Genomic DNA, 14,089 nt, shown 5'->3' with positions numbered 1-14,089 from the left:
TTTTTGCACGTGCTACTCGTTGCCGTTCTTGTACTGCACTCTTGCACGCACAAGCGGCGTTTTCTCCCTGTCGCTGAGGCCATGAGGATATCTCGACCCCCTGTGCTGGAGAAAGTGACACTGTTGCATCCATAACACAAACGACTGTATATCCGGGCGCAGTTAGTCGTCTTTTGGCTCGCCAACCCACGCGGTATTCTTTTTTTTTCAAATGCGTATTCTTTTCCGACGCGCGGATTCCTTTCATCCCGCACCGGTTTATCGTCTCTTTCCAGCAGACGGGTTACATTCGCTACGGGGCTCCCGAAAGCTATCTCTCTCGCACACTCAAGCACTTTGTTTTTCTTTCCATGGAGGCGGCTTGCAGACGACTGTGCCAAGGCGACACCTCCAGTCTGCCGGATATCGTGGACTGCATCGAGGCGGGGCAGCAGGCACCAACGGGTAAGCTAGGCGCCAGGGCCTACACTGCACTTGCAACACTCATGCTTCGTGAAGGCGTTGTGCTTCGCGAGTCACACGCGTCGAACTCGGGGCCCCCCAGCAGGGAGGCCTTCTACGCACTGCGCATTCTCGCAGTTCTAGGCGCGCGGCATGCACAGGAAGGACACGATGTAAAGAGCGTCCTCCTTTCACTCGGCTTGCAGCAGTGCCGTGATATGATACTTGACGCTTACTTTTTTCTCAGGCGCCGGCAGCGGTATTATGTGATCATGTTTGTGACGCTTCTTATCGGCGTTTATGGGTGTCGTCCACAGGATTTGCTCCAAAATGCGACATCACTGAATGCTATGACCGGATCGACTGAATTTGGACGGCTGTCTCCACGTCCTGAAGGTCAAAGCGAATTTGCCGAGTTGATCCCAGCGCTGCCACACCACACAGCCAGGGTAGCTGCTGCAGCGGCAGGGTGTAGTGGCGGCCACACTTCTCTAACTGCTCCGGCAAATCATCAGCCGCATGCTGCAACGAGCGGCTCAGGAAGTCCACTGCGTTGTGCGGGCGTTCAGAATCGAGGTTCGCTGCTGGTCTCTATCCCGGGCACGTCTGCGGACTTACCGCTGCAACAAACACGGTGGTATCGTGAGCTTCCCCGAAAGCCTATCAGTGTACCCTACCCCGTCAACCCGCTCTACGTAAGTGCGGCGTTGCGTGAGGGCAGCAGCGATGCAACGGCCGCGGGAGGGATGACTTGCGACGACGGTGATGGTGATCGAGTATCCTTGGCTTTTCAGTCGCTTGTGGCGGAGATACCGATGACGGCGCAGTTTCCGACGCCTGTGGTGCTTTTTTCCGTGTATTACGGCGTTGGCTGTGTACCGCGCCTGCCCACGCTCGACGACCTGGCTCGCCTTCAGGTGTGGCGCGAGCGCAAGCAGCAGGAGCAGGCGCCAAGGCCGCCTGCCACCGATTCCTCATCACGGACGTTTCTTGCGGAGCATCGGCACGGATGGGGCTCCATCCTGGAAGCGGCGGTGCAGATACGTGAACCGGACGTCGCAGCAGAAGGCGATGACCCGCACCTGTTTGCTGTGCGCAATGAGATGACATTCGTGTCGCCCAACGCTAGCACCGTCGCGTATCACCGCCAGTGCCTGGGCAGCTCTCTGCTGCGACATTACCTGGAAGAAGGCAAGCTGCTGAGTTGGGGCTCTTCGGCAAAAGGCGCGCTCGGTCAGCATCGCCAGCGGCGCAGACGATCCACGCACGGGCTACCGATAAATGCTACCGCGAGCAGCGACCCCGCTGGGTCGAATGCCAAAGTCGGCGGCACCGCTCCAGCTTCCGTGAACGCCAAGCAGCAGTGCTCGAGCTCGCCCGACGCCTCGGCGCTGGGCAGCAATGAGGGCCAGGCGAGTCTGGTTGGGGGGGGTTCCCCTACAGCAGGCCCACTCGTGTCCGTATCCAAGGTGCCGCTTGCGCGCGGACTATCCACGGTGGATACTCTGTCTGAGACGCGACCCGGGGGACGGAGCGTGGCGGATCAGCTCCAAGTCCCGCCTTCCGCCGGATGGCCGAAGGCCACATCGACGGCTTCTGCTGGAGCTCTTGCGGTCAGCGCCACCTCTCTCGATGTCACCGGAGCCGCAGGCTATGTGTACCTACCTTCATATGTTCACGCGGCCGCACGTGTGGCACAGGTTGCCTGCGGGCTCGCCGTCACGTATGTGTTGACCGTTGATGGCGCGCTGTACAGCTGCGGCCGCGCCGACAACGGTCAGCTCGGCATTGGTGAGTGCAGCGTGCGCTACTCCGACGCTGGAGTGAGCAAGCTTCAGCGGGTTCTTCTCAAGGACAACGAGCGCGTCACCCGCATTGCCGCTGGCACCGCGTGCGCCATGGCGCTCACCGGAGACAGCGCGCTGTACTGCTGGGGCCACAACGTTTACGGACAGTGTCTGACGATGCCGGAGGCGAGCCACGTGTTGACGCCGGTGCGGCTGAAGGCCGGGGCCTACAAGATACTTGACGTCTGCTTTGGCCAGCTCTTCGGCGTACTGCTGTTCGACGACGGCGTTATGGGCACCTGGGGCGTTGCATCGATGCTGGGGTGCAACATGAGCGGCAAGAGGCTAGAGCAGAGTCTCGCACCCGATCGGTGCAAGTGTTCCAGGCAGATCGTGCACCTGCAATTTGCCACACCAACCCCCATGGCGGCAGTGCGCGCTGGACCGTGGCACGCACTCGCCATCTCACAGAAAGGCGAGGTGTACACATGGGGTGTCGGCCGCAATGGGCGACTTGGGCACGGCACCGACAACTCAGAAGTGAAGCCACGACTTGTCGAGGGGCTACGGTCGTCTTTTGTCGTTGATGCAAGCTGCTCCAACGCCCACAGCGCCGTCCTCACAAGTACCGGCGCCGTCTACGTTTTTGGCGAGAACTCCGAGGGGCAGCTCGGGCTGCGCGGGCGTGCGCCGCGGCGCTTGCCAACGATGGTGCCGCTTCCGATGAAGGCGGTGGCGGTGACGTGTGCGCGAGAGCACACGTGCATCTTGCTGGCGGACGGTGACGTTGTCGCATGCGGATCGTACAGGACGTGCGGCATCGGCCTCGGCTACGGACGCCAGCTTTGCGCCCCGTCGCGCATCCTCACCAACTATGTGACGCTGACGCTGCACTGCGGCCATCTGCAAAGCATGGCAGGTGCCGTGCACCGTCGAACCTCCATGATGGTGGTGGGCCACTCCACCATCGAGGAGGTGTCTCGAGTGTCGAGCCTGATCGTGCGCAGCGGTGTTCGGTGCGCCGGGTCCGGCGCAGGCTTCCTCGTGGTCCTGTCGGAGAACAACTCCCTCGTCGCGATTGGACGTGGCGAGCGTGGCCAGCTCGGCATTGGAGACCGCATGAAGCCGAATCGTCGTGACGACGTCACCGTCGCTGCGGCCTTCCGCGAGGTGCATATCCCGTCCGACGTCGTCATAGAGCATGTGCGTTGCGGCCCCGACTTCGTTCTCGCCCTTGACACTAGCGGCGTCGTGTACGGTTGGGGCAGCAATGACCATCGAAAGTTGTGCCAGCCGGCGGATGTCGCGCAAGTCTTTTCGCCAGTGCGCATCGCCGCCTACGCAAGTGAGCGGATTGTGCAGATTGTGTGCGGGGGTACCTTTGTTGTCGCCCTCACTGCCGATGGAGAGGTGCTCACCCACGGCGAGGCCATATACTGCGGCTTGGGCGCGCCGACGTCGCCGACCAAGGCTAAGGGTAGCGATGTGCCAGTGCCGATGCGCGTCGCCGGCCTGAGCGACATTGTAGCGGTGGCAGCAGGGCTCCACCACGCTGTGGCGATGACGGCGTCGTGCAGCGTCTTCGCCTGGGGCGTCGGCGTTCTCGGCACGGGCAGCACCGCCGACGTCTCCGATTCAACCCTCTTCACGTCGGTCACTCCGGCGCCGGTGCGGGTGGCGCTCTCACAGACTATCCGCAGCATTGGCTGCGGGCCCAACAACTCCTTCGCGATCAGTGATGAGGGGGAGCTGTGGGTGTGGGGCATGAACAGGTTCGGCGAGTGTGGCATGCCGACCAGTGGCAAAGGCACAGGCATCGGCACCGGCGGCGGCGCTCTTCAACGCTTGGCGGCTAGACAGAAGGAGGGCAGCGATGCGGCGGCTGACCACGCCAGCGCCATCGCTACCCCAACCGCAGTTGCGCGACAGGTGCGAGACGCCGCCTTCACAGGTGAGTTCGGCGTGGTGGTGTTCGAAGACGGTCAGGTAAGCGTCTCGGGTCGGATCCGGTATGGTGGTCAGAGGTATCTCCTGTCCAGCTTCCACAGCATCCCGCAGCCACCCTTCTCCATCGACGTCAACGAGCCGGTATGGCGCCCTCCTACAGAACCGCGCTCCAGCTTCAGTGCATCCTTGCTCGGCAGCGGCGGTGGAGGCGCATCTGCTGCTGTGGCGACTGAACCGTGCCAGCAAGGGCACCAAGGGAACGCCGACGCGGGTGGCGCGTCCAAGAACGACAGGGAACCGTCGCCATCTTCCTATGTTGGCCTCCCGGCTGCCGGCAAGTCGGCGATGCTGCCCACAGACGGCCAGCATCAACACCGTCCCCAGCCGCCGTCGCCGCCGCGGTCATACGTTTCGGGGATGGGCGCGGCCGCTGCATCACCCACTTCTGCGCGCGCCAGCAAGTCACCGCCGCACCGCGCAAGCCCCTCTCTCCCCCTGATGACCAGAGGTCGCGGTAGCCCAACGATCCCGTCTTCGCGCGCGGCGACGATAGTCGGCGAACCGGCGCCCCTCGCCACACCGAGCAATCCACTTCTGTCCATTAACTCACCGCGGCTGGGCGCGCGTGATGCGACGCCGCTAGATCATGGGCACGACATGATGTCCGCGTACTCCCTCCCGAGCATCTCAGGACTGATTCCAAGCGCGCAAGGGAGCATGCCCCAGGCCGCGACAGCCGTCACACTCGGTACGATGGACACAGAGGATGTCCGCAGCGAAACCGACTCGGGCGTGTATACCGTCGACGAGGAGGCACAGGCGAACCTGGTCTCCTCGAAAGCGTACTTCAATAGCGACGAGTACTCAGCACCAGACGCCGGGGCGCTTTTCTCCAATGCAGAAGTTCCCAGCGAGGCGGACGCATACACCCCAATGCCACTGCGCCGGACCAGCGATGGAGCCACACCGCCTCCCGTTCGAGCGAAGACGTCGACAGTGGCGCAGGCTCGCAAGCCGTTGTCTGCGACGTGGGAAACCTTGGACACTCGGGCACCGCCCATGCTGCCGCTTTCACCGGATCACTCCGCCGCCCAAGCAGCCGACGTAGGAGTGGCTACTGCCTCGTCTACGGCGACGACCACGAGAGCCGCTGCCATGGCACAAGCGCGCGCGCAGACGCCGTCGCGGATACATCCGGCTCAACGTGGGCCAAAAGTGCGGGCCGCCGCAACCTCCAAACTTCCGAAGCCATCGTTGTCTTCGCCGCCGCCGCCCTCGGCCGCTGATGAGCGCATCTTGGGCATCCGCTGCTTCGCTGGCTGGGAGCAAATCTGCATTGTCATGGAGAAATATCGGCCCTCGGCGGCTGAGGTGGGTATGGCACAGACGGGCCTTCAAGTGCTCCTGCGCTAGACCGAAAATGCCGTGCGGGAGGCGTGAACCAGAGAGGGAGAGCATAAAAGGGTGGGAGGAGTGTGCGCGTGCACAAGGGGCGGGGGAAAGGCGCTGTGTGAGCTTGTGTTGACCTCTCTGTGTGTAAAGAATCACGTGTACGATGCGGTCGCCCCTTCACCGCCCCGCCCGCCTTCTTTTTTTTTGAGTTTAATTTTTTTTTCGCGGCTGTGCGTATGCGCTCCGCACGGAATGCCAGGCAGTCTGTCTATGGTGCGTTCGTGCTTGTGTGTGTGTGCATATGTGGCAGATAAAGGGCCGCCACCTTACCGTGCCACTGTACTGCCCTCCTCTGGCTCCTTCCCGGTGTCCCTTCTCGTCTTTCTCTGTACATTCGTCCCCTCAGTCGCATGCAGACTGACGCAGCAGAGGCGAGGGAGGCTCAGAGGGGAGTGGGGGGGGGGAGATCTTCACCCGTGAGCGGCTTTCCGAACAAGGAAAGAGATCACGCGGCAGGAAGCAGAGACGGCAACAGAGCGCGTGCGAGAGGCATGCATTGGGAGAAACGAAGCGTACGCCACCACGAGTAGGCTTGACATTCGCGTGTGGGACTGCGTTGCCATCGAGACGCAGCGTGCCTTTCCCCCTCGCTGATCAGAGCGCGTCGCTTCCACCTCCTTTCCTCCAATTCGTTTGAAACCAATCGCTTATGTGCGCATCAGTGTGTGTGTGTGTGTGCGTGTATGTCATGGTCGATGCGCCGCAAGCCTCACCATTCCTTTACACAGGCACACAGAATACGCCGTGAGCTCATAAACACTAAAAAGTGGCCGGCTCATCTTTGCGCCTCTTTCTCAGCCTCCTCTCCTTCTATGGACTGTCTGCCACGGATGTGTGCCTTCTTGTTCGTCCACGGCATCATTGCTTTCCCTCCTTTGGTGGATCCTCGTATGCGCACATTGGTCCCCTCATCCCCCCCTCCTCCGCATTTGCCCGCCCCACCCCACCCCACCCCGACTACTACAGTCTTACCCCCCCCCCCTACTCTGAGGTGCTCACCTTGCCTCTACGGCGTCCCCCAAACGTCTCTCTCCACCTTCACTGCTTTCACATCAACACAAGCAGCCGCACATCCACATACGTACGCCGGAACATACGACGTCCCCCCCCCCCGTATCCCCCATCCGCTCTTTTCTTCCTTCGGCAGGCCCCGCCTGTCACTGGGGTCGTTCATTGGGGTAGCTTTACCTAGCACAAGACGAATATGCAAGTCGCAACCATGCAACCTGTCATGGAGACGCTTGGCGCCCTGTACGCCAACATGGAGAACGTGTCCCCAGCCACGCGCAAGCTCGTGGAGCGCTACATCAGCGGCGATGGCGTTATCGTTGGCTGGGGCTTCTGCCGCAATGGCGAGCTCGGCACAAACTTCCGCTACAACCTGGTGACGCCGATGATGATTGGCGGCCATGACAAGCCGATCCGCATGGCCTGCGGCGGTCTCTCGTCTGTTTGGCTCGGCGTGCGCAACATCTTGATGGCCATGGGCGGCGGCATGTGGGGTGAGCTCGGCGTTGGAAACCCGCGCTTCTGCCCGCGTGTGATCGCGAACGAGGCGAACATGCCCATCTGCCCTGGACAGGTAGACGTCATTCCCTTCACGCAGGACGATGTAGTCGTGGATGTCGCGGCTGGATCTGCCTTCTATGCGTGCGTGTCCCTGAAGGGTAATGTCTTCACATGGGGCGCAAACAACTGCGGGCAGTGCCACCAGGATCTTAACAACACGTGCTGCGGCTATGGGCAGCTGCGCGTTGTGCCAGGCGAGAGCGTAGTGGAAGTGGCGTGCTCCAACTACAGTGTGTTGGCGCGGACCATATCGGGCGCGGTCTACGGTTGGGGTGAGGTGACGCTGCTCGGCGACCGCGACACCGTGGCGGAGAAGTTGGCTGCCGCGGGTTTAGAGTTGGTGCAATCTCCGCAGTCAGAGTCCCGAGTAGTGGCGCGCGTGCCGGTGCGCATCGACAGCCTCGATGGCAAGAACATCAAGCTCCTCTCTAGCGGCCCCTGGCACTACGCGGCAGTGTCGGCGGACGGCTCTGTCTACACGTGGGGCATAGGCAACAGCGGCCGTCTTGGCCACGGTGACCAGGATGACCACCTGTCGCCGGAGGTGGTGACGGCCATGAAGGGTAAGTGTGTTGTCGACGTCGCCTGCGGCTCCTTCCACACCGTCTTCATTGCTGACGACGGCAACGCCTACGCCTGCGGCGATAACCAGGGCGGCCAGTGCGGCGTAGTGGGCGAGTACTCGGTGCCGGTGCCGACAAAGATGAACATCACGGGTGGGCGCAAGGTGATTCACGCGAGCTGCGGCCGCATGCACACGACGCTCCTGCTGAACAACGGCGACGTCGTCGTCTACGGAACAGGGTTGGGCCTGGGTGTCGGTATTGGCTACGGCATGCGCATGGTGCGCTGCCAGGCGATCTTGGAGAACTACACCACCCTGTGGACAAAGAGCGGGCCAACGCACGGGCTATCTCTGACGATCCCGAAGAACACAACGATGCTTGTCCTCGGTGTTCCCCACCGCGGCGTACCCGTCTCGGTCACCTCCGTTGGGCTCAAGGAGGGCATCTTGTCCTGCGGCGTTGGCGCGGGCTTTACTCTGATGATTAGTCGGCGCGGCAGCTGCTACTCCTTCGGCGTAGGCGGGTGGGGGCAGCTCGGCTTTGACACGGCGCAGGCGAAGCACTTTACGCAGGACCGTGTTCCCGTGTACCCGCAGGCGACGCGCATCGGCTTCTTTTCCCGCACCATCATCACGTCCGTCGCGGCCGGCTTCTCTTTTTCAATGGCCATCACTGAGGGGGAGCGGGTCTTCGCTTGGGGCAACAACAGCTTTGCCCAGTGCGGCCTCGGCGTTGACCCGAAGAAGTACCAGCGCATCTCGCAACCTCGCGAGATTACTTGGCTTGCCGACAAGGAGATCATCCAGGTGTCATGTGGCAGCTACTTCGCACTAGCTCTCAGCGCGTCCGGCCAGGTGTACAGCTGGGGCACGATCGAATGCTGTGGCGTAGGACTGGAGCCGGATCCGAAGGTCGTTCCGGCCCACATGATAATGCGCAACATCTCTGGCGAAACCCGTGGTGTCGTGCTGTCGCCGCTGCTCATCGACAGTCTCAAGGGTATCATTCAAGTCGCCGCCGCCGGCTGGCACGGGATGGCGCTCAACGCCATTGGCGAGATCTACGCCTGGGGCATCGGGACAGGTGGGCGCCTGGGCACGGGTGACTGCGAGCACTACTACACCCCGATCCGCATCACACACGGCGCCTTCTTCACCCGCATCGGCTGCGGCTGCTACACAAGTTACGGCATCGACGACAACGCGAGGCTGTATGTGTGGGGCGTCAACGATAAGAACCAGCTTGACACGTTGGGTAGCAAGGTGGTGACGCCGACGCCGGTGCTGGAGAATGTGCGGGAAGCGTGCCTCGGCAAGTACTTCTCGCTGGCGCTTACCTACAATAACACGTTCCATTTCTCCGGGGTGATGGAGTTCGACTCCACCTCATACGCAAGTAGGTCCTTCAATGATGTCGACAGCTTGCCGGAGAAGCTGAAGCCAGAGAACATACAAGCAGAGCACTTACGTGGGCTGAAGCTGTTTGGCGGTCTGGAGCATGTCATTGCGCTGCTCGAGAAGGACCCGATTCCAGAGGCCGTCGTCACGGAGGCAATAGTGGGGATGCGGGAGCAGCCCGAACGACTGGTGCGCAAATACGCCGCGCAGGTGCGGTGATGGTGTGAAAACATGGACACGCCCCACCCAACGAAGAGTCTCACAAGCAGGTAAGCGGTGTGGAGAAGAGAAGAAAGCCGATCGAGAGTGGGCCGCCGTCGCCGCCGCCGCCGCCGCCTCCGCCTGTGCGCACGTGTGTGTGCATCACCACGCCATGCGAAGGGGCGTAGAGCAGTCCAGCAACAATGTCGTCGTCTTTTTCATTTGCCGTCTTCCTTGCACTCGTTTGTGCGCGTCTTTCCAGGCCCTCTTTCCCTTCCCCTCCTCCATTCTCACATCTCCCCCGCCATCCCTGTGTCCCTGCCCCTGCCTCTTGTTCCTACACGTGTGCATGCGCATACGCTGCTGATCTGTTCTTGTATTTGCTCACCATCATTATGTTTGCTTTGCGTTGGTCTTGCTCCCCCTCCCTCCCCACATATCACGTGCATCCTCATCTTTTCCGCCTTTTTTTCTACGTCTCTGCATCTCTCGTGTTCTCTGTATGTGTTGCCCTCCTCCCTCTTCTCTCTTCTCTCTTCTCTCTTTTCTCGCCGGACGTGGCGCAGGCCCCATGCATACTCGCGCTCCCCCTTTCGTCGCTCCGTCTGTGGGTGCGTCGGCCATTCTATGTGTTTTGCACCCCCCCACACATTCGTCCTTCCTTTTCTTGTTCTCCAGTGTGCCTTAGTGTTTTTGCGTATTTCCTTCCTTGTGTGTTCGGTGGTGGTGTCCATCATGGCAAGAGGGGGTAAGTGGACGCACGCACACACACACACACACATCAGAGTGTTGTGCCAGCAGGGTCCAGTGCACCCTCCCCCCCCTCTGCGCGGGAGGGAGCCGATCAGACTCCACCCCTCCCTCCTCTATCCCCCTGCCAAAAATGCCGAACCGCTTCTGGTGGCGGCAGACTCAAGCGCCCACGACGTAGCGAAGCTAGAGCGATGCATGGCTGCTGATGTCTGTGGACAGGTCCTGGGCGGCGCTGCGTCGGGGCGACCTGCGACCGTGAGCTCGGTTGTGCCATCCATGTGACGGGCGGCGTGCCAGCGTGACTCGAGCGCATCACAGCCGACCCTCACACTGCCCACTGGCATGTGTGCGTGTGTGTGTGGGTGTGGGTGTGTGGGGCCTGCACCACCGCGAGGGGGACGCACCAGTCGCCAACCGGCACAATGCGGGCGACTGCGAGGCGGGTGTGGGTAGCGTTTGGTGCGCGGGCCCTGCTCTCAGATGATGGTGTCGGCGCGTTGCCGTGCTGGCTTGTGTGCGCGGCTGCTTCGCACGACGGGAGGTGGGCCTGTGACGGGCCGGGGGCAGAGCGGAGCGGAGCGCATGCTGCACGGCAGAGAAATGGACACGGTGACGAGCGTAGAAAGAAGCCTTCTCGCTTATTGTGCGAAGTCCTTGTTCTGCGCTAACTCCTCTAGGCTCGCGTTTCTCTTGATTTGCTTGTGCCCGTCCTCCCGTGCCCCTTCGTCGTTTGTGTGCCCCTCTCTAGTGTGTGTTGGCGTGCAGCGTGGCGGGCAAAAAAAAAACGTGCTGGCCATCGTCACACCAACCCAATGCACGACTCGTAAGGGGCTGTGCCAGCGAAGGGCACGGCACGGCGTGATGAGGACAAACGAAAAGGCATTTCACAGGAAAGAGAGAGAACAAGCCGTGCTGCAGGCGCAGATGCGAGCCATCTCTATCCCTCTGTCTCCCCCTCCCGGACGTCGCACGCGCACAGGCGCAGAAGGATCAGACAGGTGTGCACCCACACCCAGCCACCCACACATTCGACGTGTCCCGCTCTCGCTACGTCGGACCCCCCCTCCACCTCCATTTGTTCCTCTTTTACTTGGTTCTCATGAGTAACATGTGGCGGATGATGTGTAGGGGACATATGCCCCTCTCCTTCTCGTGCATCTTGTTTTTTTTTTCGTCTGCTGTCGTTGGTGTGTCTCCCCTGTGGCTGTGAGCAATTGGATCTCTTTCCCTCTCTCTCCATGTGTGTGTTGCTGCCGTGTCCACGCTGTTGGTGGTTTGGTATCGATGTACGTTTGGGCACACTTCCCTGTACCTCCCTGCACCTCTGCGCACCTCCCTCCACCTTTTTCTTCCTCCGTTACAAACGAACAAAAAAAAAACACGCGCACGGACGCCTCAACCCAACACTTCCGCCCCTCTCTCATCTTCGCCTCCCCCCTCTCAAAAAAAGGAGGGGGAGGGGGAGAGAGGCGGGGGTGTTGGGCTGAGGCGTCTGTCACTTACGTCACCACACGTGCCCCTTGCTATATGGCTATCGATGTTCTCGCCTGCAAGCACCCACTCACACACACCCTCTCTTCTCTCTCCTCTCTCCCCCCTCCCACACACACACACAAACTTGCTTCAGACGGCTCTCTCCCTCTCTCGCTCGCTCTTTCTTTGCCTAGGCTGAGAAGAAGAGAATTGCTGTGGGTGGGTGGGAGGCACGCCGGCTGTGACCTTACCCGTCCGCAGCAGCGGCAGTCGATTCATTCCCCCTCCCCCATCACTGTGAAGTGAGAAGAAGCAACAAAACAAAGCAGAACATAAAGAGGTGCAGCGGGAAGATGTACCATCAGCAGCACTGTAGTGCGTGCGTGTGTGTGCCACATGAAGGCGACGGGGTGCAGAGACACACGAACGCCGCGGGCAATGACGCGAGTGTGCTCCATTTAGACGGTAGTGCGTCACGGTGTTTTTCCTCTCGGCGTCTTTCTTGTCTTCCTCTTCGTCTCTTTGTTTTTGTGGGGTCCATGCGCCCGCGAACAGCGAGCCGGCAGAAGTCGAAGGAGGAAGTGGGCGAGGGGAAGCCTGTCAGCGGCGTAGTTCCGTGTCGCGCAGAGAGGGAGTACTGCGTATCGCGACGTAATGTCTTAACACTGTCTCCTCTTCTACGCACCTTCCTCCGATACATTCAACTCCCCTCTACCTCATCTTACATTTCTCCCGTACATATCACGCACGGCGTCGTGTGCCTTTCACTCCTCTTCCACACATCGCGCACACACGCCCTTCCCTCGCCTTACGCGATTCCGCTGTCTTCTCTCCTCGCGTGCAGGTACGCGCGCGCATACCTGACGTACGTCTGCCGTACACACATACGCACCCACTCTTTCTTCTCACTTCTCTCTCCTCCTACCCATTCCCTGGCACTACCATCCAAAGTCTGTGTTCTGACTCGACCCGACTCACAGACGCGGACGGAGCAATAGGCAGAGCGTACAGACGCGAAAGAAGAAGGAAGAAAATCGATTCGACGTCAACTCTACAGCCAATCCGCATCTGCGTTTCTGCCTTTTTCCTCTTCCCTCTATACACTGGGGAGGAAAGAAAGAGGCCAGGCGCGTCAAAGTCGATTGTTCTCATCCATCTTGTGTACCTCTTTCTTCCTCCTCTCGGCAGCTCGTTGGTTTCCATTCATCTCCTTTCTCAATCCGCTTGTGTACGCGTCTGTGTCACCATTGTGGTTGCAAGCCGCCATCTGATTCGTCCTCGTTTCCCTTCACAGGCACACACACACACATACAAGTCTCGCTGCTTTCACCATTGTCCCTTTTCTCCCTCTCGTACCACCTCTATCACCAACACACTCTCTCCTCTTTGTGTGCCACGTGGCTGGAGGCTTTTATTATCTTGCCCCTCCCCCTATTCATCTCCCTCGACAGTTATCTGCTGCGCATGTATCTGTGAATGTGTTGCGCGCGACTGTGAGACTCTGTGTTGAACCCCTTTCCTTGCCCTCCCTCCTCTTTCTCTCTCTGACACTTCTCTCTCCGCCGCTTTTGCCTTTGCTTCTCTCTATGTTTCTGCTTCCTCCCCACATCCCCGTTCTTTCCCTCGCTTCTTTCCGTCTGCGCTCCCTCTCCTGATGAGTCGCTCACGCGACTGTCCCGCACGTCTCCTTCTCTCTGTAGTTCTTCTAGTGGTTCTCCCCCTCACACGCAAAACGCCCACGCCGGTTTCTCCGCCCTGTGGTCTTTGGCGTGCTGTGTCTCGTCTCGCTATTTTCTCCCCGTTGTCTCCCTCTTCCTTTCGTCGTCGTCTTTTCCTTTTAGTTCTAGCCTGTGCGTGTTTTATGCAAACACACACACGCGCACGCACTGTTTCGCTTTTCTTTCCGTCTCTCCTCGCTTGCCTTCTCTTTTACCTCTCCCTTCCCTCAACCGCCCTCTTCTCTCCTCCTTCTGCTCTTGCTCCTCCCTCTCACGCACGCTTGTGCGTTTTCCTCTCCTTGGGCGTCGTGTGTGTTGCGCTCTCCTTGTGCCGTTGTTGTTGCTGCGTCTGTCTGTGTTCGCGTCGCGGGCGCGATTCTCTGCTGTCCTTCTCCTCCTCCGCAGCACTCTTCTGGGTCTTGGGGCGACTGCTATTCCGGTCACTTTTGCCGTCGCAGCAGTACTCGTGGCGCTGCTGCGTCTGTGCGCCACCTGTACCCAGGGGAAAGCAGCGGCATCAGCTGTGGCCTCATTCGACGCGTCGTCGGTGGGGCGGATTCGTGTGCGTCTCTCTGTCTTCTCTCCGTTTCCTTCGTGTCCTGTGTGCGTGCGCGACTGTGGCCCTCTTTCGCACCCTCGCCAAGAGCGACACGCATCCAGACCGCCGCCTCCTCTGTAGCCGTACCGAGGGATTCCTGAAGTACTTGTCTCTTTTGCCACTTTCCCCATCTTTCTTGCCTTTTTGTACGGTTTTCTCAGCGTAGCCTGGCGCTCTGCCACCCGCC

General features: G+C 60.4%; 1 protein-coding gene and 1 pseudogene across 2 annotated transcripts; both read left to right on the top strand.

Moving 5' to 3' along the window:
- Positions 1-350: 350 nt before the first annotated feature.
- On the top strand, positions 351-5,615 carry LINJ_26_0720 (annotated as a pseudogene). The gene has a single exon. A coding segment is annotated over exon 1 (5,265 nt).
- A 1,231-nt stretch (positions 5,616-6,846) lies between these two features.
- LINJ_26_0710 (conserved hypothetical protein) lies at positions 6,847-9,378 on the top strand (the record flags this gene model as incomplete). The annotated part of the gene is made up of 1 exon (XM_001470380.1): positions 6,847-9,378. The coding sequence occupies one exon, from the start codon at positions 6,847-6,849 to the stop codon at positions 9,376-9,378; it is 2,532 nt and encodes an 843-aa protein (XP_001470417.1).
- Between the last annotated feature and the right edge of the window lie 4,711 nt (positions 9,379-14,089).

Source organism: Leishmania infantum, chromosome 26, assembly GCF_000002875.2.
Source record: "Leishmania infantum JPCM5 genome chromosome 26".
NCBI lineage: Eukaryota > Euglenozoa > Kinetoplastea > Trypanosomatida > Trypanosomatidae > Leishmania > Leishmania infantum.
This window is presented reverse-complemented; position numbering and strand designations above follow the sequence as displayed.